Source organism: Furipterus horrens, unplaced genomic scaffold (genome assembly GCF_987537825.1).
Source record: "Furipterus horrens unplaced genomic scaffold, mFurHor1.1.pri manual_scaffold_4, whole genome shotgun sequence".
Lineage (NCBI taxonomy): Eukaryota > Metazoa > Chordata > Mammalia > Chiroptera > Furipteridae > Furipterus > Furipterus horrens.
The window spans coordinates 98770611-98798566 of record NW_028327174.1 but is presented as its reverse complement, the minus strand read 5'-3'; the positions used below and the strand labels follow the sequence as shown (position 1 = coordinate 98798566).

Below are 27956 nucleotides of genomic sequence, written 5' to 3'. Positions count from 1 at the left end.
GGAAGGAACACGCTTTGGCTAGAGCAATGTTAGGAGTCTTCTGGGGAGAGGCCTCCAAGGCTCAGAAAAAGGAGGGGTTCAGGGTATGTTTCCATATAGTTTATAGCTGACTAATCTGTGATTCAGACAGATCTGAATTTGAATGTTGGCTCTGTCACTTACTAGTTTTGTGACTTAGGCCAAGTTACTTAACCTCTCTGAGTCTCAGCCTCCTTATCTGTAAAAGTTGGGAATAATAATAGTATCCATCTCAGAGTCTAAGGATTACATGTGATAATACATGTGAGCATTTGGACTAATTCAGGTATGTAAGTATTCTATGAATGTTAAAATAATACTGTTTTAAATGTTTGTCAGTCATAGAGGTGTGCCAGATTGAGGTGGAGAGTTTAAGCCCTGATATAATCAGAAGTGAAACAAGCATTTCCTGACCCTTTCAACAGCCTGGGGTAGAACCTTGCTGCTCAGAGTGTGGTCCGTGGCCCAGCAGCACTGGCAGCAGCAGGAACTTTCTGAGGAATGCAGAATCTCAGGCCTTGTTCCAGTCCTGCTGAATCTGCATTTTAACAAGATGTCCAGGTGCTTCGTGTATGGATTTGAGAAGTGGGAGGCTGGGAATCAGGAGTTCTGGGTTGGAGTCACTTGTGGCTCTCCATCCACCTAGCTCTGTGACCCTCTCTGGGCCTGTCTGAGCCTCACTTGTCCCACCTGGAAAATGATGGGGCTGGATCAGTTTCTGACCCTCACCACACCCTCACTCCCCTCTGACTGTGGCATTGATCACCCCAGGAGGCACAGCAAAAGTCAGGTGGCACGCCCCCTACCACACCCTCCCCACCCTGCCCCAGAGAGGAGGGTACTCTTGTTCTCTAAGAAACTGAGGGTAATTGCAGTCTGAATGGGCAGGCACTGACCCCAGCCCATGGCCTGAAATCTCATCTGCAGGACGCTGCTCTGCTGGCCCACATAATTGCAGAGAGAGACCGGTGCTCCTGACTTGCTATAGAGCCTCTTAGCGCTTACATTCATCTTTTTAAAAAAAAAAAATAATTTATTTATTTGTTTGTTTTTAGAGAGAGAGGAAAGGAGAGAGGGAGAGAAACATCACTGTGTAGTTGCCTCTCACTTGCGCCCCCCACTGGGGACCTGATGTGCAATCTAGTCATGTGCCCTGGCTTACATTCATCTTAAAGTGGCCACTGCTTGTGCTTTCACCCTAATTTAGTGATTGTTTAAAAAGTTTTGAGGTGAATGTCAAGGTCAATCCTGGCTGTATGTGCAAAACCAGCTCAGCCAAAAGTTCCAGCCTTCCGTGCCCATCATCTTTGATATCCCTGCCAGCTACACCCACCCGAGGTCAGCTGATGAATGCCCACTCCTGGCTGGTGAGCTCTGGTGGGATTGGGGACTCACCGAGCTCTCTGGCCAATCCCAATCCGGGAATGTTTTCTGGGTGCAGAACCAGGGAACTGCAGGCTGTAGTGAGCAGAGCATTACAACAGGACAGGAGAAGCCTGCCACTGACCAGCTGTGTGAGCTTAGGCAACTTGCTTTACCTCGCTGTGCATTAGTTTCCTTATTGGTAATATGAGAAAATTGGATTTTTGTTTTCAACATTTTTATAGTTGTGACTCACCAGAAGAAATGCACTTGACTTTGTAACTTCCATACACTTAAATGTGTATTTAACTGAAACCAAAGTTTTGTGAAATAATGCTCACCCTTCTTATGTGTGACATGCTTTGATATTTTCTATTAGAGTTTCTCTTATTCTGTTCTCTTCAAGACAAAGAAAAAAGAAGTTGGTCACATCCTGCTTCTGGGTAATGACTGGACAAGATGACCTATAAGGGCTGTTAGAGCCCAGAAGTCAAACAAAAAACTCAGATCCCCAATAGGGTATAGAACATTTAAATGAGATTTTTTACAAATGACTCAGGCTGAAGTTAAGTGATTCTGGGGCATCTTCTAGGAATGAGTTTTGAGGTTTGGGCTTGTTTGTGGGAGGGCCATAGCCAGGCATTTGCAAAGGAAGAGAAAGGAAGCTCTGGGGAAGGAACTGATTCAGGCTGTAGTCGGGGTAACCTGACAAGTGTCAGAGCATCTTGCAACCTCCTCCACAGCTGCTTTTCAGTACAGGGAATAACATTTCAGGCCCTTCAGGGAAAGGCACACCTGTCCTGGAGATGGTGATGAGAGCCCAGGTCACCGGCTCTGTGTGTCCAGCTCAGGGCCACACACCAGGGATACAACCCATGTGCTTCTAGTAGCCCACATTTAATGAGCATGTATTCTGTGCCAGGCTCTGAGTTAAGCAAACAGAACACAGAGTCCCTGTCGCTGAGGAGTTTATGATCACACTGATGAGGCAGAGCTTGTACCCATAACAATTCTGCCAAAAAGCTGTCCAGAAAATTCCCATGTTGTTGAAACACTAGACAGCATTGCTATTAGCACCAGTGGCCTCTGCTTCCTCCTCCTTTTCCGAACTGCACAAGTCATTTCTCCCACTGGGCCCAGAGGACATGCCACTGACCTGAGGGGGGTGGGGGGATCTGGCCTCAATCAGGTGAAGCAGGACGTAGACCAGGACGTGGGCTTCCTGTCCCAGGTCCCCAGGCTGGGCCATGCCCCTCAGGGTTACGTCTCACTGCAGTGAGTGAAACAGGCCTCCCAGCTTCATCCCCAGGTTCACCTCCAGGTTCTGGGAGGGTAGGAGGATGCAGCTAAGTTGAGTGCTTGGGGAAAGCTCTTAAATGCTGATGTCAGGAGACCCAGCCTCTGGGGTATTGTCAGAAATAACCTGGGGCCCTCCTTACCTCACTGCTATGGGTTGTTGTTGTTTTTTTTTGTTTGTTTGTTTTTTTTAACCTGCATGCTGGGAATAGGGAAAGAGGCAAGTATAGGAGCATTCACTCTCCCAGCCCCTTGTCCTTTGGGGCTGAAGTTGAGTTGAAAGCCTGGGTATAATGTTTGACTCTGTTGCACATCCACTGGGAAGTAGCCACAGTCCTGTGGGATGAGGTGGGGAACAAGATCAAATGCAGGCACCTCAAGCTAAAGCCCAGTTCCTCTGCTGAACTTCCTGAGTGAGGCATGCTCCCTCTGTGCCTCTACTTCTCTCCATGGAAGTGGGGTTAGGTTGTCACTGTCCACTCTCCTCTGTGTCCTCTGAGGCTCAGAGAACTTTGCAATTGAGTGTGAGGAATATAGTTTAATTAAGGAAACACTTCTGGCCATCATATTTAGGAATTGCTCTGCCATGGAAAGCCTCCTCCTCAGTTACCTTTACCTTCTCCAGAGGTAGAGTAATACTGTTTGAAAGCAGCAGTAGATTTGGGTCTGTCACCAGAGTTCCTGGGGGATGCCAAGGCCCCACCCCAGGAGGGCCCAATTCACTTAGCCTAGGGTGGGGACTCAAAGTCTGCATTTATAAAATATTCTGAGGAATTCTCAGAACCTGCTGGGTAACTGACTTGGTTGGGTTCCTTACCACAATCTAACCCCAGGCTAGGGGTAAGGATGAATTGGCTGTGTCTGGAGAGTATTTTGAGATTTGGGGAAAAAAAGGCTTTCTAAATCAAAGTCCAGCCATAGGCTGTGCTCTGCCTGCCCTGGCTCAGTTCTCTGTAGCTCCATAGCCTGAGAACGCCATTCAGGCTGCCTATTCCTCATCGTTGGTGGATCACTCTTGGCCTTGACAAGCTCAGCAACACTCCCCACATCCTCCTTAGAATCAGTATCTCACCTGTACAGTCTTTCCTTGTCCAAGCGGGTCAGGCCTCAGTCAGTTTCTTGGGAGTGTGCAGGCCCTCACATTGCAGCCCCTGCCCAGCCACTATCCAGACGCTTTCTGCCTAGAGTGATTTCCCTGGGTTCTGGGACCATGTCCAGGCCAGGAGAGAATGTGTCTTACAGTCTGGTAGGCAGCCCCAACTGTGATACCCGGTACCCCGATCCTAGCCTGAGAACTGATGTTCTGTGATATGGAGCTTCAGCAAGTGAGGGAGTGGGGTCATCACTCCCTTGGCCTTGCCTCCAGGTAGGGCAGCAAATAAAGCATCATATATATGGCAGGTGGCCCTATGTACCGCCTGTGAAGGCCCTTAGCTGTGTGGTTCTTGAACACAAGGTTGCTTCAGAATGATCAGAGAATCTTGATTAAAAGGTAGATTCCTAGGTCCCTCCCCCAGAGAGTCTAAATCAGTGTGTCTCAGGGAGAGGCCCGAGAATATGCATCTTAGCACCTCCTCCCTGCAGTGGTCCTCACGCAGGCAGGCCACAGACTGCACTCTGAGAAATGCTCTAACTTATCCTTCCAGAAGGTATTTGACTGCAAAAGGGATACCTGGGATGCCCTTCCGGTCTGTAATTTTAGTCCTGTTCTGAGAGTAAAGTCCTCTGTGAGGGCACAAGGTGATGAGGCTGTGGCTTAACTAGGCACCTGTGTCTTATTGGTGCATTATTATCCGAGGCAGCAGCATGCTGTTAACATCGCCCTGAGAGCAAGTGGAAAGGTGAGGACTGTTTGTGCTCTGTGCGCTCTGTGGGCATCATTTGTAAACCCAGCTAATGAAAAATGGTTCACTTTATAGGATGGGATAAAGCTGCAAAGTTGGTTTATACAAGACAGCAGAATCTAATTAGGGAGAAACCATCCATCTTGAAAATTCAATTGGTGGTTTCACAGCCTTTGCAGAATTTTCTACAAACTCTTGTTTTCCTTTTATTAAGCTCTACTCTAATCGCGTGTGCCGTGCGCGTGTGAGAGAGAGACAGACCGAGACAGACGTGCAATTAGAGAGTCCAAGGGAGACTTTTTATGGGAACAAGAAAACTGTAAATAAGAATTTTCTAGTAAGTGCTTTTCCTTGCTGTCCAGAGACTGCAGCTACCTGAAAAAGGTGGCAGGGGGCAGTGGTGAGTCTGAATCCTTCGCTTAACCATTCTCATCTCAACTACAAAACTGGCTGAGGCTGAACTTCCATTTTCTTCTTGAGCCACTAGCAAGGCTCCTTGAGGCTTTTCTAGGCCCGAGTCTTCACTCTGGAACCTGTGCATGTGGGGTGGGGGTGGGGGAGATGTGAGAAAGGGCATCAGGCCTCGGCCGTGACCTTGGCGCTCCCCAGCCCTGTAGTGCAGTCAGTGGACCCTATTCCTCGCTCCAGTTTCAGCTGGTTCCACAAGCTCCAGGTGGAATTTGGATCGTTGACCATCTTAAATGCGAATGTAGGGAGTTTTCAGTTTTAAAACTTGGAATGCTTGGGAAGACAGTGTACTGTTGTGGATGGAACACAGGACTGGGAGTTGAGGCCTGGGTTCTCCCCCTGCTGTGACCCAGGGAAGCTGTGTGACTACAAGCTGGCTGCTTCAGTGCTTTAACCCTCATTTTCTTCACATGCAAAGCAAAAGTAGGAGAATACATGAGCTTTTTAAGCGCACAGTCCATGCTGGAGAGTGGAGGCGTTTTTCTCCTTTGCATCTGCTTTTCACCAGACTTTGCAAACCAGGAGACAGTGATCAGACACACATATTCCCCATGTACACAGAAACACCTGAAATCAGGAACATTACTCTCTGAATTCAGTGGCCATTTCTGAAGCTCTGCCTTGAATTCAAGCTTCTGAAATTTATCTAAAATGTAGAGAAGTGTCATTTATTTTCTCTAAGGTCAAGACTATGCCTTAATTTAGGGCAAAGAGAAAGCACTATTTTCCTGTAATGATTTTAGTACACCCTAGCCTAGAACCTGGAACCTAGAAGGTAAACCAGATAACTTTCTGAGACCTTTTGAAATCCAAACAAATGTTGTTCCTAAGTGAAGGCAAAGGCGAGAGGGAACAGGAAAAAAGTATTTTGACCAAGTAGTATTCAAGAGTAGGAAGGTGTTGGCCTGTGTGTTATTAGCTGAAACCCCAGTGGTACTGAGTATTAATGCTTTAGTCTGTATGGTACCTCAACTCTCAGTGTGCAAAGCACTTTGTGAAGGTTAATTAATTTTCACAGCCTCCTTGGGAGGCTTGCAGGGTAAGTTATTGCTAACTACATTTCACATTCCAATTAGTTCTCTGTGAATTATCTGTAAAGGCCTCTCAGAACCTAAGCCTTGATTCCATGAGACTCACTATTTCCCCACCCCTACCTCCTGTCCACAGATCCCATCCTTCGATCTCCACTACCATGCATGCATGCGTGCACACACACATGTGCACATGCAAACACACACCCATGCTCCTCCTTCAGAGGGGGGGCATCTGCCACAGTCAGACTCCCTGGGTGACATTTCATTGTCTAAGTTGGACTGAGCTTATGTACTGGCCTTCAGTAGGGCTCATTCTTTCAGATCCCTCACTGCCCGCATGGCTTCCTCAGTATGTAATTGTTGCTCCTTCCCCTCATTGTTGAAAATCTCCCTTCCTTGGATTTAGCCTTTTTTAACTTTCCCCCAGACAACTCTACCATCTTCTCCTCCACCAGAGCAGGCAGCTTCCTCCACTTCCCCCCAGCCGGGCTCTGTGGTCACAGAATCACTGTCAGCTGGAGCCAGACAAGGCAGTGGGGTGGGGCCCGTTTCCTGGTGGAGAGGCTCCTGCTGGTTTCTTTCCTCTGTGCTCCTTTAGCACTGGACTTGGTGTTCGCAGGGGCTAAGTTACTCATGTGCAGAGACCATTCCATAAATCTAAATTATTTTACCCAGATTATTGCTTTATGAAAGGCTTAATAAATAGTTTTTCAAGTTGGTAGGGATATTATAGATCTCTTCCCACGCTTACTCGTCCCCATGTCTCTGTGTCCTGATGTCTCCCCAGTCCTATACACAGCCTCATCCCACATCCACCATGCTGCTGCATGAATCCCGTGTGGTTTCTGCTTGCTCCTCGGCTGAAATCTGAAGGAATTGTAGAGTAGCGTTTCTCAAAATGGGGTCCACAGGTCTCTGCAGAATCAGAGAACTCATTTAATTGGAATTGATTAAATGCAGTCTATCTGCTATATTATTAGCCATTTCCACATGCATATTATTTAATCCTCACAACCCTTTTCTAAAGTATGTATTACCATCTGAGTTTTCAGATGCAGAAGACCTCAGGCTCACTGAGGTACTGTGATTGGTCCAAGGCCAAAAGGCTTATGAATGCCAGAACCAGAATTTGAACTGATGCTTTTTACCGCTGTGTCTAATGAACTCTGAGCCAACCACAGCTGTCAGCAGAGGGCTTATGACCTTGACACCCCTGGAATATGATAGAGGAGCCATCCAGACATCATAATGAAAGGAGAATATAACTATTAGTGCTCATGACTGTTATTTACTCTGGCTGACTCCTGCACACATTTGTCCCTCTGTCCCCCTGAGAACTTATATCTTTTTCCTTCCCTTTTCTTTCATTTATCTCTTTCCAGTCTCCTCCTCCACTTATAGCTCAAATAGCTAGGCACAGACAGCAGACAATGAAATAATTAAACACTGCCCTAGAGTGAGGGGGGTAGGATATTTGAGAATGGCTAATAGAAGGCAGGTTTAATATTTATGCCCAGATTTACTAATTAATAACTCAGAGAGCTCTATAATAGATTATTGTCCTTCTTCAACAGTTTTACCAATGGTATAAATAAAGGGAGGTAAGGGGACATTTTTTTAGTATAAAGTTTCATCCTTAAAGAAGATGCAACAGATATAAAACTTTATGCACCAAACAATATAGCAGCAAAATAATAAGGCAGAAACTTTTAGAAAAACAAGATTTAAGAAAAATTTTAGAAGACTTTAACAAACATCTCAAATCTGACACATTAGTCAGGCAAAAAGTACATTAAATACATACAATATTTGAAACCATCAATTAGCAGGCTGAATTTAAGAGGTGAAAGTACAATGTGTGCCCTACAATAAAATACACATTCTTCTCATAGCAGTTATATAAAATTGATTGCATTTTTTGGTTACAAAGGAAAGATTAATGGATTCCAAAAAGTAAATACCTTACCACTATATTATCTTATTATAATACAATAAAACTGGAAACCAATACTTTGTATAATTTATTTACTTTTTTCTATTAAAAAAAGTGTTTATCCTCACCTGAGGACATTTTTTTCATTGCCTTTTTAGAGAGAGAGAGGAAGGATGAAAGGAAGGGAGACAGAGAAACATGTGCCTGGACTGGGGATTATGCAACCAGACCAGGAATTGAACCCGCCGCCTGGATATATGCCCTGACCAGGAATCAAAACCACAACTTTTTGGTTTTGGGATGATGCTCCAATCAACTGAGCCACAGTGGCCAGGGTAGTTTGTATTATTTTAAAAAACATTCTTTTAAATAAATCTCAGATAGTTGAAGTAATCAAAACCAACATTATAGATTATTTAGCTTACATTATGATTGGAAATTTTTAATATCAACAAAACTTAAAAGGTCATTGAGTGCACTGAGCAACCTGTTGGGATCCATTAAGATAGTGACAGACTAGAAAGATGGACTGAACCCAGCAAGCATAAAATCTAACAGAATGACATTTGAGATTTTGCCAAAAGCCAAAAGCCAAAGGCAGAAGCAAAAAGTGAAAGAGATAGGATGCAGTAGCATCATCTAAAAACAAAAGCAATCACAGAGCCATAAAGTTTAGAGTTTTTAGCTGACAAATGGGTTCAGCGTTCATCACCTATGATGTGGCTGCCAAGAAAAATCATGTGACATTAGGTTGCATGAATAGATGTGCTGCCTCTAGAACAAGAGAGGCAATAGTCCTGCTCTGATCTGCACTGATCAGACTCATTCACAGGGCTCTGGGTTTGGGGCTCTATGACTTGAGGGAGCTAAACTCAAGCCCATTTTGAGAGGAATGAAGGGAATGATGAGGGGACCTAAAAAAACAAACAAACAAAAAAAAACCTTCATATGAGAGATGGTTAGAGGAAACAGAGAGGCATGGCCTGAACCCAGGACTACTCCCTGAAGTCTTATTGCTGTTTCAAATACATGAGAGGTTTTTACGGAGAGGAGGAATATGGCACTCATAGAAAAATACATTTATTTGAGCCAGAGTATTCCAAAGATGAAAGAGTTGCCTAGAGATTCAGCAAGCTCCCTATCACTGGAGGCGTTCTAACCTAGTTTGGGTAAATACTTGGTAGGGTTATTATGGCCAGGATTTTAACACTGGAAAAACAGGCAGTCGAATCAGACTGTCCTTCCAACCCTGAAATTCTTCAGTTCCCCTTGGATCTGGTGTTCCCCCAAGACGGTTCACAGGCTTTCGGGTTTGGGATCCAAAGTTCCAACCATGAACGTTTTGAGCACAGGGCCTGTGGGCGGCCTAAATGTCTGAGCATTTATAGCCTAGTGCAGACAGCCTAAACCCACGTGGAATGGTTGTCCAGGACTTTCAAATTAAATGTCAAATAAAGACATATGGTGTCCTAAGAGTTCAGAGAAGGGCGTCAGTGAGGGTTGCAGTAGATAGGGAGATCCTCGTGGAGAAGACATCAAAGTCTGTGTTTGTGTGCGTCAGGCAATAAGAGTGGTTTTGGAAACTGTGGCAACAAAAATGTATATGATAAGCAAACATAATTGGTTGCCTTTTTCCTTTGATGACAGAATACAGTGTGCCCAACTAATACATCACACACCATGTGCACAGATCTTTTCATTATCTCTCCCAGCTCCCTGCAGACACAGGCTCCTGCTCTTGCACAGCCTCGTCTTAAACAGATTGGTCTGACAGCAGTTTTTATTGACTAAGCTTTCTGTTCTTCATCTTTACGATTGCTTCTGACCCTTTCCAAACCCAGCAGCCCTGGAAACTAAGACCCTTCTCCCTCAGGGGAATGCTGATCCTTGCCCTCCACAGCCCCTGATAATATTAATAATTACCATAATAAATAATCCCTTCATTTATATAGGGCTTTGTAGTTGCACACTTGCTCTCTTGTCATTTATCATGACAACGCTGAGAGGAATGCAGGGTGGGTGCTACCCTGGGATCTAAGGGCAGAGCACCTGTCCAAGGTCACATGGAGGAAATGAGCTGGCTCTGGGATCAGCACCCAGGGCTATGAGGCCTGAGCTGGCTGCTCCTATGTCTCATCCAGGAGGTCATGAGTCAGGGCTCATCCTCGAAAGTCATTCAGGGCCGGGCAGTCTCGCAGGAGGCCTGCTTCATTCCGACGCATTTCCAAAGGCTTGGTTCTATGTACGAGTCTGGTCAGGTTCTGGGTCACCAATGCCCACCTGGATTCCCAGGACCTCTTCGCAGTGGATCAGCCCTTGTGCATAAGGGCTGGGAGTACACACCTTTCAGAGGCTACATCTGCCTTCCCTCCATTTGTTTTTTTTAGCAGTTTGCAGAATTACTTTGTGACTAGCAAACTTGCATGTGAGCACAGAGAACATAGTTTATTAATTTAATCAAATAAAACAGCAAAGTTAATGTAATACATTTAATGGTAGTATAGAATTAATGTCTTGCATGGTTTTTAGGCATAAATGTGAACTGCTTCTATGACTGACTCTAATTAGTATTGCTTTCATGAGCCGAATCAATGTTTTAGTTCCACTCATCTCACTTTATTAGTTTCCCAGTACTTCTATAGAATTGCTGTCTGAAGTTTTCCTTAACACCATTTGCCACCCAGCATCTGAGTTACATCAAGCACAGAAATATAATTTCAGGGACCAAGAGAAAGACCATTCTTCTTGCTGAAAGCCCTTTCAAACTGTATTCATTTCTGTCCCTGAGATGTTCCTGTTTAACAGCAGGTGCCTTTGCTCCTTATTTCTCTCTAAGATTTTCTTGTATTTGTTATGGGTTGGCTAAGAACAGAAGTAACAATCCAAAACATCTGTCATTTACCAAGAACAGATTTCTTGCTCTTAGCCAAAAAGATGTTTGTTATATCCAGCATGTCACACACAATGGTAAACACAGGGACCCAGCTCATGGAGGTCTTGGAAAGCTGTCACATTTTGCTGAGCACATGTCGGTGCCATTGCTGTACTCGCTCAAAGTCAGGTTTCTGGCTTTGGAGGTCCAGCTAAGAAAGGGAACTCAGAGACTGGTGCTCCAATATGAGTGACCTTGACCCTGGAGCCTTACACAGGTTTCTTTGTCTGGGCCAGTTTTGTGGCTTCTGTAGAATTAGAAAGTTGCCAGTCCTGTGGCTCCTCAGTCATTGCTCAGTTTGTGTGTGTGGTATAAATGTTCCCTGACAGGGAACCAGTGTGGAAGGGCAGCCAGTGGGCTGTGGCACAGTCTTGGGCTGCAGGGACAGCTGGCACTGGGTAAGTATCCCAAGTGGACGTAGGGAGATAGAGGTTAAGATGATGGGAGGCTCAGGGAAATAAATACATTCCCATCCTTGATGTTTTCTTCAGAAATCTCCCCAGTACCTCTCAGGGCTTTTACCTCCATTATTAAAAAGTCTCCTTACTTGAATCAAGGGCAGAAGGGGCTTGCCATCATCTGAGTTTAGAATGACAAGTGCCAAAATTTGCAGGATGTGTGTGTGACATGCTCAAAACAGACCTTAAGAGCCACAACCTCAGCCTGTTCACTGGAGCCTGAAGTTCCCAATTAATAGGATAGAAAGAGGGCAGAGAGAGGGGGGGCCAAGAGGGGACCTTTCACTGCAGGTCAGACAACAGGTATAAAAAATGCAGTCCCCTGGGAATATTAGTGCTGGTGTGACAGTTTCCAGTCTCAGTTCAAATGCTAGTACCTGATCCATCCTGTTTGAATTTGTGATGGGGGGGGGGGGCAGGAGGATTGCTGGGAGAGAAGGAGGAACAACCCCAGAGTGACCTACAAACCTTGTCCCCACAGCCACTTCTGTCATCTCTGTGTAGGAGCTCAGTACCTATGAACTTGCTTCCTGTTTTGTGGGGCTCTTCTGAGTAGGGAGAGGATGCTAAGAGTGGGGATGAGGTCATCTCATTGTAACTCCAGCCCTTACCCAGCCTCACCCACTTCACAGTGTCTGCCTGTGCACACAGACCTGTGTGGCCCCTTCCTTCGCAGGGGGTGCAGCGGTGGTGGTTGTCGTGGCCAGGCAATCTTTTAAGATCTCATGAGAAATGCGTATCACATGAACTTCAGCACACAATTTTAGGAGAGCCCTCTCGTAGTGCAGTTCAGATGGTGCAGTCATGGCCAGGTAGAGAGAATGCATCCAAAGTGAGAAGGAGCTAGAACAAGAAACCGAACAGGAAAGAAGCCCACACAACTCTGTGCTGTCTACAAGCACAGGGGTCAGCGGGCAGGAGGGAGGGTGAGAGTAGCAGAGGCCAGGTGCCTTGATGTTGAAACAAAGCAGAGGAAAGGAAGATGGAGCCAGAGGGGCCCCATGGGGAGGATGTGTATGGCCGGGAGTGAATGCTGGGACACAGGAGGAGGAGAGGGTCCTGCTGGCCTCTGTGGTCAGTGGGTCCTGAGGAACTGATCCTGCAGCTCTGGCTGACCTGACCTGCACAGTGTCACCCCACTACCCACAGCTCCAGATCAGGTTCTGGTGCCCAAGCTCCAGGACTTGCTTCTGTGGAATAAGGGAACTTCGGTGTAGACCTCATCAGATTCTCCTTTTACCATCTCTACAGGAAAATTGCTACTTATGATGAAGAAATCCAGCATCTCTATGAGGAGATGGAACAGCAAATCAAAAGTGAAAAGGAACAGTTTCTCCTGAAAGTAAGAGTCCCCTCCCAGTGCTTGGCTCTGCAGGCCAGGGCGGTCTTGCCTACTCTGACTGCCCCCCCCCCAAAGTTAAGATGGCAATGCCTCACCCATGGCACTGTGGATTCTCTCTTTCTCTGCTTGATTTATTCATTTCAAGGTATTTGCCACCTTCAAGCATGGCATATGATGGACTTGTTTATTTTTGTTGGTTGTGATCTGACTCCTCTTACTAACATGTAAGCTCCACAAGAGCAGGGATCTTTAACTTTTGCTTACTAATGTATCCTCAGCACCTTGACTGTGGCTGGAACATAGTAGGTGCTCAACAACTGTTCATTGAATCAATGAATGGATGAACAAGTGAACAAATAAATGAATGAAAAAATGAAGGTACATGCTTTACCAGTTTAGGCAGCCTGAAAACTGGGTCTGACATTGGCTGGTCTCTAGACCCATGTGGCAGGCCCACCCAAATGCACCAGCCCATTCCACTCTGTGCCCAGCAGCTCCCCTGAGGGGACCATCCTTTGAGCCTGTACATCCCACCCTTTCACCTTAGACACCTAGAAAATTTAATGCCCAAGACAAATCAAATTCCACCTTTCTCAGATAACATGGGAGTAAATTTAAAACTCACATTTTCTAATCCTTGTCTGACACTGAGCCTCCAAACAAGCCCTGCTATTTGCCTTGGGAGGTCAGAACTGGTAAAATCATCACCTTTTTCAAGCTAAGCTAAGCATATCCATGTTCATAAAACAAAGCTACAGGAAACTCTCTATTACCGGTTTTTGGGTTATCTACTTGGTGGGTTCTCAGCAGAAAAGTCTTTGATCTTGGACAGTGACCTTCTGTCTTAGTCAGTTTGGGCTGTTATTACAAAAATACCATAAACCGGTTGGCTTACAAACAACAAACATTTATTTCTCACTGTTCTGGAGGCTAGATGTCCAAAATCAAGGTGCGAGCAGGTTCTGGTTCCGGTGGGACCCCTGTTTCAGGTTACAGGCTACCGACCTCCTTCTGTGTCCTCACGTGGTGGGAGGGGCAAGCAAGCTCTCTGGGGTCTCTTTTATAAGGGCACTAATTGCCTCCCAAAGGCCCCACCTTTTAATACTATCGCTTTGGGGATTAGATGACAACATAAAAATTTAGGTGGGAAACAACAAAGAGACCACATCATCCCCAGCCACTCAGCATTGGACCTGGACTATCATCACAATCCTTTTTCTCCCACTTAATGTACATTGGTTAGAACCATTTTTTAACTGTACGCCACTTTGATGATCCACACCACTGCTTCATTTATTATCACAGATGTCATTCAAATGGAGAGGGAGTCTGGATGCTTTCCAGAAAAAGCCAGCCATGTTCTCCAACTAGAGCCCTCTGGAGACTTGTCAGTATTTCCAGACCTTTCCCCTATTCTTTTTTAGAGCTTTAAAACATTCTGGCTGCCCTCCAATCTTCAGCATAGTGAATGAATATATGGCAGACAGAACTCACACACTCCTCACCTAGCAGACCCCAAAATGGTCTTCTGAGAACAGCAGCCTTGTTGCCCCTGTAGTAGGAGAGCCACTTCCTTTACCCCAAATGACCTACTGCACAGAGGGGCTGAGCTCTGGGGCATTGGCCCCCTGTGCCTGGGCCGTGACAGCAGGTCAAAGGTCCTGGCTAAAGAAAGGGGCCTGCTTCCAGATGCGAAAGGTGGGCCAACGCATGGGGATTGGGAGTGGGAAGAGGTCGGAGGGAGACATTGAAGAACAAGTTAGTATCACAGAAGGTGGCCTGACCTGCCTGCCCCCTTCTGATCCCTGTTCTCGCTTCTCAATACCAAATGCCTTTCAGGCTCAGTGCTTAGATTCATGCTTTTTGCATAAACATGGAAACTGTTAGAATGAGCTTTGCCATGCCACTAAGCCTTTGGATACACAGGCTTCTGCCTGGCCACAGCGTGAGGACAGTGGTGTTACAGTTTATGACAGCATGGAAAAAGCTGGACTCCTTGGCTCTACCTTGAGCAGTTTGACCAGGAGGGAGATATTAGTCACTCATATACTCCAGCTCCAGGGTAATGGACCTGTCAAAGCTCTGTGCTGGCAGGGGCGGTAAGGCATTCCGTGGGGGTGGCAGCCTGGGCACAGGGATTCTGGAGCTGCTCTCCTCACTGGTGTTGCCACTGGGACCTGCTCCGGGAGCGGCAGATGAGCTGAAGGAAGCAGGCTCCCTGCAACAAAAGTTGGGAGCCAGAGCTGCTTCATCTCATCTGCCTCTGCCATTGATGTGGTTGAGATGAGAACAGTCACAGGTTGTCCCTGAGCTGCAGTTACCTGCCTGCAAATGGGTTGAGAAGCCAGGTAGTATCTGCAAACGATGAGCCCAGGAAATACCCTGAGCCTCTGAACAGAGGTGTCCTAAGGCCTCTGCCCCAAGAGTGGCTGCGTCTCCCACTCTGCTGCTGCACTACCACGCCCTACCTGCCAGCCACCCAGGGAAGATGTTGTTCCTTGTGGCAGGGAACCTGAGGCTCCTGGAGTGAGCTATAAGGAGGTTATAATGGTTTCTTCTCTTCCTGCACGGTCTGCACCTCTGTCGTGCCTTCAGGCACTGCATGTGGCATGCGTATTTTTGTTTCTATTCTGTGAACAAAAACACCATCTTCTAGAAGAATGAAGCGAGTCAGCTGGGCAAGGCCAGGGCTGGAACCCGTCTCCAGACACCCAGCTCAGGGCCGTTACACCATACCAGGCTCTGCTGAGAGTGTCAGGCATCTGACAACCTTCACACGTTCCTCCTTATCCCACAACCAGGTCCCGTGGCACCTGCATCATCAGGTCCTCTGCATCCCTCAGTGGGGAGGCTCAGTTCTGGAGTGGCAGGAAAGGGGCTGTGGACCATCGGGGCAGTACATGAGGAGGATTGGAAAACCTCACTCAGGTGGGGAAACAGGGAGGACCTACACCCGCAAGAAGGGATGCCCTGTGTTTCCAGAGCGAGGGCCATTTGTGGGATCAAATGACAGAACCCAACATGGAACAGATTATCCAAGTTGGAAGCGTGATCCACCCGCTGATTTGCAGATGAGGAGACTGAGCCTGAGCCTGAGATGTGACCCCAGGCCCCCATTCTCCTCTTCCAGTTCAGCGCCCCCGCCCTACTGGCACTGCCTCTCTCTGGGCGGCGCATGGTCCCAATCAAGCCGCGCTGAGCCTTGCACTCTCGGTCTCACTGGGCCATGCCAGCCAGCAGGCTGGTCACCAGGGCCATGGAATGTTGTGGGGAGGGCCCCAAAGTCCAAAAGGATGGGAGGGGCCTGCTGTTGAGCAGGTTCAAGGTGGGAAAAAAATCACCATCCGAAGTGTGTTTAGGGCTCACGTGTCCCTTTGTCTGACTTGGCAGGACACGGAGAGGTTTCAGGCCCGCAGTCAGGAGCTGGAACAGAAGCTGTTGTCTAAGGAGCGGGAGCTGGAGCAGCTCGTCCAGAAGCAGAAACGGGTAGGCTCTTGTCTGTGTCCTCACGCGCCCAGCCTCCCTGCACCCCCTGCTGTGGGTCGTGCCCACCTCCCCTGCCATTCACTTAAGGACTTTTCTTCTTTCAAGCTGAGAAGAACCATTTCATTGTACAAAGATAGCATTTGAAATCACAGATAATCCCAAGATAAAGCCTTAACTTCTCCACTGCCAGGTGTTTAACTTGAGATGTTGCCGGGAATTCTCCCTGTAGTATCTGCAGACATTGTCATATAACTGTGCCCAGAAGCCGCCCAAATGCCAAAACGTTCACTTGTTTCCTGCATGCTGTACAAGAGAAGAGGGGAATGCTGAGTTACAAGGGACACAGTCACCAGTACTTTGGGGGAGGCTGCAGACAGTAAAGTCTTCCCGCCAGGATGGCCATGGATTCCTCCGGCTGGAAGGCGCTCTTTAAAGATCAAATTTTCCTTCCCCACCCTCCCCCTGACCAGGTTCATCAGCCTCCTTTGTGACTGTTCCATCATTCCGCAGGAGGGACGTGGGCACTGCACGCTCCTCTGATGCACCTGAGCCCCGCAGGCAGGCCGGGTGGTGCCCTGTGCAGTGCAGTGGCCATCCACTGTGACTGGGGACGCCTGGCCAATGACCCCAGGAAGATTGATTACCTTAGCAAACCGCAGGCTCACAGCCTCCTCTCTGTAGCAAGGGCTTATGGGAGAGAGGCCAGAACACCACTTGTCCTCCTGTTTTGTTTTGTCTTGTGCTGGAAGGAATCCAGCCCTGGACAAACCCAGACACATTGCTTCTGTTTGAATAAAGAGAGCTATTTTTAGTAACACATTAAAATATGCTTGGAGACACCTTATGCTAAAGCTGGAGACTGCTCCCGTCCTGCTGCTACCCAATTTATGGGTTTTGGTTTCTTTCTTCTGCAGCAAGATTATTTCAACTCGAGAAATTGCCTTCCCACCCCACTTCCACAGCTGTACCTTGCTTCTCCTACTCTCTTCTCCTCCATATGATGCACTGAGTTCTTACCAATTAGATTTATTCCTCACATGAATGATTGCCACTCGATTTAATTACTGCATGCTTACCTGATTACACAGGAGCCTCTTGAGAATCATACAAAATTCCTCATTGTTTCTTCCTCCTCCCCTTGCTGGCCACATTCATTAAACTAAATTTATTATAATAAATTTGCCTTGGCTTGATGCTTCCTCTAGTGAGAGGGTTGGAAGCTCCACAAAGCATAATTACCCGCGAAGAAAAGCTGCAGTTATACACATGCAGGTTTTCAGTTGCTTTAGGAACCTGAGAAAGGGTATATGTTTGGTTTAACCTGTTTTAGCTATTTCTTATGAAATTTCAGGGTGGCTGGCTACCATACAAAGCTTCTATGGATTAAAGGAATTGGACTTATGTAGCTGAGAAAAGGAAAGATAATAGGTGGATTTATTCTCAGTATTCAAAATTGGAAGGATGTTTTTATAAGGATGCCTCTTAGCTGCTCCCTGTTCCATTAATGGCCAAGGAGAAGAAATTCATTTAAAGAATTATAGGAAGGAAGGATTTACGGTAGATCTCAAGGCCATTGAAGAGATGACCATTGTTAAGACCATTGATGAGATGATGATGATCGTCATCATTAAGATGAGAGAGGCAGAGGGATATGAAATTTCCCTTCCTAGTAGCCCTGTGGAGACAATGGGAAGGCAAGATGTGCTCTGGAAGCTCCTCCTGCCTCCCGAAGTGCATGCGTGCGAATGGAAGAGTAGAACAAAGTGTACAGAGGCTCGAGGGCAGTGAGGGGGACAGTGATGGTCCCTCCCTACCAAGTGGAGAAAGCTAGGTAAGGCTGGCTGGCCAGCCTGACAGCAGTGCTTGCTGGACGTGCCTCTCTGTCCCCATTCTTTTTCAGCTGGAAGGCCGGTGCACGGCCCTGCATAGCGACAAGCATGAAACCAAGGCCGAGAACGCCAAGCTGAAACTGACCAACCAGGAGCTGGCCCAGGAGCTGGAGCGGACCTCCCGGGAGCTGCAGGGTGCCCAGCAGCAGCTGGAGAGCCTCCAGCAGGAGGCCTGCAAGCTCCAGCAGGAGAAGGAGATGTGAGTCTGGCCTTCACATATCTGTCACGTGTCTCTAGCTCCCTCTTCGCGGTGAGCGTGCTGTCTCCCCTCTTGACAGAGACCCTGTCCCCTTGCCTATAAATTGGGGATTGGGTTCCTTGCTCCCTGAGATCTCATCTAGGATTCTGAGACCATTAAGCAGACCAGTGCTGTGCTGAGAATTACCTAGGATGACAAGAAATATCCATCTATGTTCTCATAAAATTTATTATGTGATCAGAAAGACATGTTATCCAACCAACAGTTACATTGCAATCGATGAGAAAATGCTGAGTAAACAGACAGACCAAACAGGACTGTCGTAGTTTAGAGACCTGGGAGAACAAAGTGGACGACAATGATGCCCGAAAACTTCTGAGGCTGACATATAGCTGGATAGGGCATGTGACTGTGCCCTTGGAGTCTTCATTCCAGCTCTGTGGGTCCGGTGTGGGGAACCGGATTTGTTGGTGAACTGCTTTTGGTGCCCAGTCATGGGGTTCAGCTTGCAAGGCAGAGGCAGACATGAGATGAATCAAGGTTCAGGTCTGTGTGTTAAACTAGAGAGGCGGCCAAGGAATATCAGCATTTATCTTGTAGGAGTGTTAGATTTTGAGACCAAATACACTCTGAGGCCCAGAATATATTTATTCATTCATTTCTGCATATATTTATGTATTTATTATTTGGCAACTACAACTAGTGCGGCAGGGATTGTCACTCCCGAGTCGGACTGCACAGCCATTCTCGGCGGTGCAGATAGACTCTCAAGAAGCTACGCCATCGTCTCTCGAGACGGACGGCTGCCGATGATGGGGGATTATTTGGCAAATATTTATTAAAAATTACTCTGTGCCAGGCACTGTGCTGGGCACTTAACATATCTCGCTCATGTCAATAATTTGACATTATCTCATGTGACCTTTGCAGCATCCTGATGTGGCAGGGCCTCTTATGATCACCTTTGATTTATAGATGAAGAAACTGAGGTTCAGAAATTTTCAGTAACTGTGATGCTTAGTGCTAGACACATCTTGCTGATTCCTCCTAGGGAATAACGAGCCAACTAGAAAATATTTATATAGCGTGGACTGGCCATCATTCACTCACTCATTTGTTCATACACTCACTCATTTATTTATCCATTCATTCTGCAAAATGTTTTTGTATGCCTGGTTCTCTGCTGGGGAAGATGAAAAGTCTGATTTCAGATGAAAGAGCAGTGTTATTTACCAATACTTGATGTTATACATATGCTCACCCTCCTGTTCAAAAGTGAAAACCCTTATTCTCTCTGACTGTTGGCAAAATCTTGGTCTATTGGCCTAAATTAAATTGTCTTGCTGTCTGGCTCACATGTGGTGTCTTGTACTGTGTGGGGTTAATTGCCTAGGATGAGAGAGAGAACATGTGTTTGATTTAAAGTTTTACCCTGGTAAGACATCTCCAGTTAAATATATATATATTTTCCCAAGTAGCTGACTTAAAACAAAACCCCTCCATTCCAATTCTTGGATGACCAGTGGAGGGACAGTGTATTTCATTGTAAATAAGCAAAATTAGTTCCTCCTCATTGAGGACAGGTCAGCAAGGCACGCACATTTAACTTTACAAACATAATTAAGGATTCAGGCTCTTAAAATTCAATCAAGTTCTAAGAGCAACAAACATCTGAAGGCACACACATTAGAACAGCAAATGGAAATGAGCACCCAGTGTGGAATACCAAATCACAACCTGAGGATTAAAATCTTCCAGAAGCTTTATCTTAATTTACTAAGGCAGAGATACAATCTCCGGAGGCTGGGAATTTTAAAAGAGGGGAGGAGGGTGAGGAGAAGAGATAAATGATTCCAGAACCTTCACGACTTGTTTTGGAGAAGCTTGCCAAGTCCTGTAGAGTCAGAAAGCGTGCTGGAGCCCAGGAGAGCAGGCCCTGTCCTGTCCAGGGAGGTCAGGAGAGACGGGAGTGAGAGCCTTAGCTTCTCCTCTGTACACCTGAGGCCCAGACCCACAGTGCTGATAGGACCTTAATACTCTAATCTATGTCTCATTTTATAAATGAGGAAACAGGCTCAGAGGGGTGTAGTGACCAGCCCAAAGCAACACAGCTAGTTAGTGCCAGAAAACGGGACAGAGCCTAGCTCTGATGTCTTCTGCTTCTCCTGACAAGGTCTTGGGGCCCATGCTGCTGTGAAGCAACTGGGAGGGGAAAGGGTGAGGTTCAGAGATAAACAGATTTAGTCACTTATCTGCTAGAATTCTGAATGGGCAGTCAAGCAGAGAAGACAATATAAAGATGAAGGTCAGCTGCAAGGCAGCACTTCTCTGTTTATTTTGTTAATCAAGTTTTATTTGGGGTAGATAGTTTAGAACAAGGCACAAAATTCAGACAGATGTACACAAAAGGATGCAAACTAAAAAGAAGTTTGCCCCCACCCCTGCCCCATCACTCCCAGCCTCCAGCCACCCAGAGGCCACCAGTCACGGGTTCTTGTGTGTCCTGTGCATATGCAAGTGCGAGGGCGCACACACACAACTTTCATTTACGAAACGGTAGCACTTGACTCTGCACTGGCCTGCGTGTTTCACTGGGCAATATATTTTGCAGCCTGCTTTGCATCTCAGCCATTTCCTAAAAGCAAAACCAACAGCAGCTCCCTAAAGGCAACATAAACCTCTCACCAGCCACTCCTATGAAAAATGGCGAGTTCTCTTCCGTTTAGCTCACATATTACCAGTACGAACTATTAGAATGTCTAGGTTAGAAGGGCTTTTGAGGTCATTTAGTCAAATACCCAACGGCCATTTCTTTTCCAGAAAAGCTTTCCTTTTTTGTTAACACAAAACAACCTTAATATGTGTGTCTATTTGTATATATATATACAGTTCATTCTTGAATAACATGGGTTTGAACTGCGTGGGTCCACTCAGCTTGTATAAGTGGGTCCGAGCAGTTCAAACCCACGTTGTCCAAGGGTCAGCTCTATTTTCTATCCCTGGTTTGTGGAAATCAGCGGAGGGCCTACTTAAGTTACGTAGATTTTCAACGGCACAGGGGATTGTTCAAGGGTCAGCTGTATATCTATCCATCTATATCCATCCAACTGGGTGTATGTTTACTAGACAAATGGACAGGCATGTATTTGCATCAATGTGTAATGTAATGTGTGTGTGTGTGCGTGCGTGTGTGCGTGCATGTGTGTATGTGTGTGTAGCTCCAATGGTCAGCTGGTTCTGTGAAAACAGGGCCAGAGAAGACCGGGAACACCTCGTTATTTAGGAATTGGCTTTTCAGTCAAACACCCAATGAGCACCCTGACCTGAGATCTGCAATCAGTGGTTTTCCTTAGCAGGAGGCAACGCTGTCTGCTCCCTGCTGCCCCAGAGAGAAGCAAGACGGGGACCAGGAGGCACACAGAGTGGGGCCAGGCGAGCTTGGATCCCCGGGCACAGAGGCAGCTGATAGCAGCTCTAATTCTGCTACTCAGAGTAGAATCCTAGACAGAGGTTTAGGGACCCGGCTTAGGTGATGGGAAGCACATTGTTTTCCCTCAAGATGAAAGTAAATATAATTGGTAATAAAGTGTTAGGAATTTTCAGCTCTGCAGGAGCCAGAGAAGTTTTGTTGCTTAATTAGGATTATCCGAGGTGAACTTAGAATTTGATTCAGGCTGTTAATGTCGTAAATTGACTTTATAATTATTCTATAAACAGGAAAATTCCCACCACAGATCCCTCTTCGGGAACAAATCTTATGGACCCAGCAAGCTGGTTTGGTTTTCACCAGCTCAATAATGGCATTGATGGGGTGGCAGAGGGGTGACTGTCCTTGTCCAGCCTGGTGTGTGCACCATCGTGGTGCCCTGAGAGCCTATGGAAAGTGGCAACTTTATCAGGCTGTAAGATGCTCCCTACACTAAATGCCGCGCTGCAGTGTGGAAATGTGGGACTTCAGACCCTTTGCATGAAACACGGTGCAGAGCACACAGGGAAGGACATTGAGCAAGGTTTATTTTATAGTATCACCCAATTCTGCCTTTTTTCCCTTTTTTTCTGAGTGGTGTTGATAAGCTCCGAAACATGTCCCTTCCGTCCTATTTCCCTTCCTTCCTTCCTTCATTCCGTCCTTCCTTCCTTTTTCCTCTCTTCCTCCCTCTATCCCTTCCTTCCATCTCTCCCTGCCCCCCAGCCCTCCTTTCCTTCTTCCTGCTGCTACTTGTGGCCTCTGCCTGCATGCCAGGCAGGGCCTGCAGTGAGGATACTGATGTACACAAACTGGACACAACCCCCACCTTGCTAAGTTGCCCTCCATCTACCCGGTGTAACTCTCAGCTTCCCTCTCCCTTCCTCAAAACCCCTGGTATGATTGACATGTTCACACTGTGATATAAACAACTGCTTATAACTGATGCATTAAGTCCCTGCTTTATAGCTAGAGATAAGAAATCTTAAGTGGCAGAAATGAGTGACCAATCATGGAAATTCTAGATACCTGGGAATATTGGAGACTCAGGGGCAGGTGAAGCAGGAAAACGATTCTTCAAGAGCTCCTGGAAACGAACTAAACTAGCATCCAGGGAAAAGAATACCAGTTCTGTTCTCGCCCTGTAGGACTGGACTGAAGAAGAGTTTCGATTCTAATTCCCTGAACTGTGGGCCTCAGGACCACCTGCAGCCTGGGAGAGCAGTGCAGTTATTATAGAGTTGTGTTTGCAGGTGGCGTGCGGGTGGCTGTGGAGTGAGCGGGTTTGTGGCTAGGAGATGTTGATTTGGGCCCCGGATTGTTTGTGTGAGCTGTGACTATAACATGGGGATACTTTTGTCTTCCAAATAGAGTGTCTGTGATGACTGAGACCATGGCTCTGAGACTTGCACATGGCAGGTGCTCTCCATGGAAGGCCGCATTCCTCTGACCCTGCTGTCCCCAGCGCAGGGCACTGCCCGCTGGTTGTGTGAGGGATCCTGGGTATCCAACCTCAGCATGATGCCTCTTACCCTGTAGCTCACGCCCCCGGAACAGTCGCTCATCTCTGCTGTTTGCCTCCCGCTCAGGGAAGTGTACCGCGTGACAGAGAGTCTGCAGCGGGAGAAGTCGGGGCTCCTGAAGCAGCTGGATTTCCTCAGGTGGGTCAGCACTGGGTGTGTTCTGGGAGCATGTCCCAGACGCCTCAGGTAGGGGGGCCAGTCTGAGTCTTCCCTGTCTGCATGCTGGAAAAACATAGCTACTGAGAGAGCACCCTCCTCTCTCTTGTCCTTAACATATTGTTCAGGCGGCCACAGTACCCCTTTCACCGTCAACGAAACTTAGGACGCAGGGCAGTTGTTAATGCAGCAGCTACCTGATGAGGAATTTGATTTTAGGGAAATGAGGTAACTGACCAAAAGTGGCACAGCTACTTAATGTTGGAGCCAGAACTGAGATCCATACCTGGCTGATTCTCTTTATCCTACCCCACCATTAATCCATTAATGTTTGTTGAATGACTACAGACATACCTTGTTTAATGGTGCTTCACAGATATTGCCAGTTTGTTTTTTTGTTTTTTGTCTAATTGAAGGTTTGTAACAGCCCTGCATTGAGCAAGTCTATTAGCAACATTTTTCCATTAGGCTCAGATGATTTGTTGCATTTTTTTAGCAATAAAATATTTTTAAATTAAGGTTTGCACATTTTTTTAGACATCATGCTATTGCACACTTAATAGACTACAGTGCAGAGCAAACATTACTTTTATATATACTGGGAAACCAAAAAATTGCTGAGACTTGCCTTATGGCGATATTCACTTTATCGTCATGGTCTGTACTCTCCAAGGTCTGCCTGAAAATTAGTTAAAACAGAGCATCAAGAAAGTAGTTTCCATAGCCTGCTACAACTCCTTGTAAATCCCGAGCTCACCAGTCTGGAATGTGCCCAAAAGACAAAAAACAAAAAACAAAACAAAAAAAATACCCACCAAACCTGTGTGGGGAAAGATGGCGTTTTCAGTTTTGCCTCTGGGGTTTCTAAGCAACTGTGCATTCTACCTGCCAAACACCTGCTGGGGAACGGTGATGAAGCAGAAGGACTTTGGGTTCTGCTTTGTAAAGGGCAAGTGGTTTGGAAACAGGTACATTATGGAGTTTTTGTTTTGGTTTTTTATTTGAACACAAGGTAAGGTCACTGTGTCTGTCATCCATGACACTACCAAATCGAAAAGTGCTTCACACTGAATGCAGTTCAGATTTACTGCCCTTGATGCATGATTCAAACAGGCCCCCAAAGGCTGGGGAGATGAAAGGGGGCTTAGGCGGCCAAGTTCGCATGCATTTGAGAAAAGATGTTGATTCTCAGGAAGGCTTTAGTGAAGGGCAGAGAACAAGGTGTCCAAGGACAGGTTTTTGTTTTTCCCCTTCTTTCTATTGTACTAAGAAAAGAACAGGGCAGCTTCAACACAGACGATCAGAGGGAACGCCAAGGCAGTGCTCTCCAACTGCTTAGGGTCTTTGTGGTGAAGACTCCCGTGCCCGGAGCTACTGCGTGGTCCCCAGGCTTCAACTGTCCCGGCGGGAGAAAGCCGAGATGTGGAGGGAAAGGCCCCACAGCAGACTTTTCCTCCACAGTGAAGTCACCAGGGAGGGACCTGAGCAATGGGGAGACGGGAACCGAGGAGAGAAAGTTGGCAGTGGGGTGGGGGGAGGTGGGGAGAGTAGTGGGAGTGTGGGTGGTGGTGGAATCAGGACCATAGCCTGATGTGACCAGGTGAGAAGGGGACGGCCCTGCTAAGGGACATGGGGCGAATGGAAGCAACTTCAGGGCACTGAGTCAGAAACACACACTTTGCATCTGGACCTGGTTTAAGACCCAGCACTGCCCTCATTACCTGTGTGACTTGGACAATTGACTTAACCAGTCGGAGTCTTAATCTTCCGCCTGCCTCTCAGGCTTCTTTTGAGAATGAGGTGATAGATGTGAGTAGCAAGCACAGCAGGGGGATGATGTGAACGGAAGTCCACACATGTAAAGAGTCCAGCATTTCTGTAAATACTGAAGCTTCTGCATGAAAGTGGCTGCACAAAGCAAGAGACAACAGCAACGTCCCCAATGAAGATGTGGCTCCCCAGGGCTCCGCAAGTACTCACCCAGGTGCAAGGCTGCTGACGTCACCGCCTGCACAGAGGGGGGTCCTTCCAGTGTGTGAAGCTCCCTTTGCCATTCTCAGTGTTTATAAGATGCCTTGCTCGTCCCTCCCTGACTGTGTGCCTGCCTGCTCATCGGATGCACACAGCTGGTACAGAACAACCCCGGCATATTTCTAGTACATCCGGCAGAACAGGAAATTGAGGCCGCTATTCCAGCCTGTCTCAGAGCTGGGCCTGCAGTGAGCAGCACCCTTAGGGAGCGCCTTCCCATGGTCCATGCCCAGGAAATGGCCACGTTACAGTGATGACGGTCAGACCACAGCTGCGCCCTCCCTTTGGAGAGACTATATATGTATTATAGGATTTCTTATATAGTATTTCTTATCCTCCCCTCCCCATCCAGCTACTTTCCATTTCTTTAGTCACTTTCAACAAAGCTTTCAAAAGAATTGTTTGCACTTACATTCATTGTCTCCATTTTTTTCCCTCACATTCTTCCCCACTAGTCAGGCTTTTTCTATCACTATTTCACTGAAAGTGGAGCAATGACCAACATATTTCTTAAAATATAGGCCTGTTCTCAGGACCCCACCCTTGTCCCCAGCAATGTGTTCATAGCACAGCACCTATAGGGCTTCTTGGAAAACCTGAGTCAGATCAGGACACTCCTCTGCCACCCCACACTCATCCCACATGGCTTCATCTCTCATTTGGAGTAAAAATCAAAGTTCTTACAATGGCCCACAGGCCATGAACGGCAGGGCCCCTTCTTCCCCCATCTTTTCTCTGACCTTGTCTTTACTGCTCTCCCTCTGAGCTTTCTGCTGCCCTTCATTCTGTTCCTCATGCACACCAGGTGTACCCCAGCCCCGGGCTCGGCCCTTGCAGGCCCCTCTGCCTGCGATGTTCTTCCCCAAATACCTCAGAATTTTTCTCTCCCCCTTTCAGTCTCTGCTCAGACACTGCATTCTATGTGAGGCCTCCCCTGACCACTCCGCACTAAAGTACAGGTTCTCTGAGGGCAGGATTTGTTCTTCTGTTCAATGGTGTAACCTTGATAACTACAACAGTGCCTGGCATGTGGTGGGTGCCCAGAAGACACTAGTTGAGTGGGTGTGGGCATGAGTGAATGGTTCAGAGGGGCACGTGGGACCCAGAGCAATTTACAGGTGCAGGTGGAGCTCCTGGTCACTCTCTGGGGAAGGCTTCCCTGGTGACAGTTAGACCAGTACATGATCTGAAGGGTGATGGGTGTCTCTAGACCATTCTCTCTTCCTCTGAACTTATTTACACACAGACTACCTTCTGCTGTGAACCACAATCCCTTAAGAAAGAGGTTCTGCATGCTCCCTGGGCCTTCCACACCAAGCCTTCCTCTGTACCCACCCAACAGGCAAAACAGCTGCTATTGGTCTTGGCGACCCCCAACTCCATGTTTGAATAAATTCCTCTTTCCCATCGCAGGGAAAGGAACAAGCACCTTCGAGATGAAAGGGACATACGCTTCCAGGTAAGAGCCTAGTGCCCCTTTCTCTGGGGAAACACAAGGCCTGTGGCCCTCTGGTAGCCAGAAACTGAGCCAGGACTGGCAAGGAATGTCCTGAGGCTTAGGGTCTGGTTGCTCCTTCTGTAGGGGCAGGACCATGGCTTATGCTTTTTTGAAAATAATAAAAATGCAGGGTGGCCTCCTGGGTAACACTGTGTTAACTTTCCATGAAGCCACACACGTCCCTCTTGGCGTAAAGGACAGAAATATTTGGGAGGGTCACACAGTTCTTGGATGCAGAAATGGTAGTTCAGGCCATGAGATGGCGCAGTTGAAATGTCATGATCACTTTTCAGTCAAAATGCTTGCAATTCTTTTCTTCATTAAAGTTTTGATCTCTTGATGAAAAATTTGCATTTTACATTGTCATAGATCAAATTCCAAATATGTATCTTACAATTGACATAGTGGATTTTATGTCTAGTCTTTTTAAACTGTGGGGGACCTGCTGCTCCATACCTGAGCACCACACTTACATGCTTTCCCAAAAGCCATGCTATTCCGTGTTTATTTAAATGTCTTCCTGATGGGCTGCATTAAACAAATCTAGGATCCCACGTTTCCCTACCTTTTTCCCTTTTAGATAGTAGCGGTTGGATGTTCAAAAGGGAAGAAAAATGGGAGCAGGACTTATTGGTATGAGTTTTTATTGGAAGGATCACACCATGAATTTCATGTGTGTCCTTGGGCAAGTCATTCACCTCCTTGGCCCATGACCTCAACTTCCACATGAGGAAAGGGAATCCCTACCTTTTTTTTTTTTTTTCATATTGTAAGGATTTATTTAGAAAACTCTTGGAAGGAGGCTTTGCACTGAACTCTAGCTGAACAGTGGCCTAAATGTAGTCAGCAAGAGGCAGCTGGTTTGTCCTGCATGAGGTGCGCCCTGGTTTATGGCTGCAGATCAGAGGGGCCTTGTTCCACCATTTCTTTTCCACCCCTGGCTGTCAGCAAACATCTCTGCTGCCCACCTGTGTGTACTGTTAGAGGCAAGGCTCCAGCCTACACGTTTGTAACACTGAAT

General features: G+C 46.9%; 1 protein-coding gene across 1 annotated transcript in view; it reads left to right on the top strand.

The window, feature by feature from the left end:
- The window catches only part of CRACR2A (calcium release activated channel regulator 2A), a 130535-nt gene that overhangs the window by 74419 nt on the left and 28160 nt on the right, over positions 1-27956 (top strand). The window contains exons 7-11 of the mRNA XM_090273856.1: positions 12597-12687; positions 16078-16173; positions 18074-18261; positions 23317-23388; positions 26851-26896. Coding sequence (XP_090129982.1) covers positions 12597-12687; positions 16078-16173; positions 18074-18261; positions 23317-23388; positions 26851-26896 — 493 coding nt within the window. The remainder of the gene's footprint in view (positions 1-12596; positions 12688-16077; positions 16174-18073; positions 18262-23316; positions 23389-26850; positions 26897-27956) is intronic.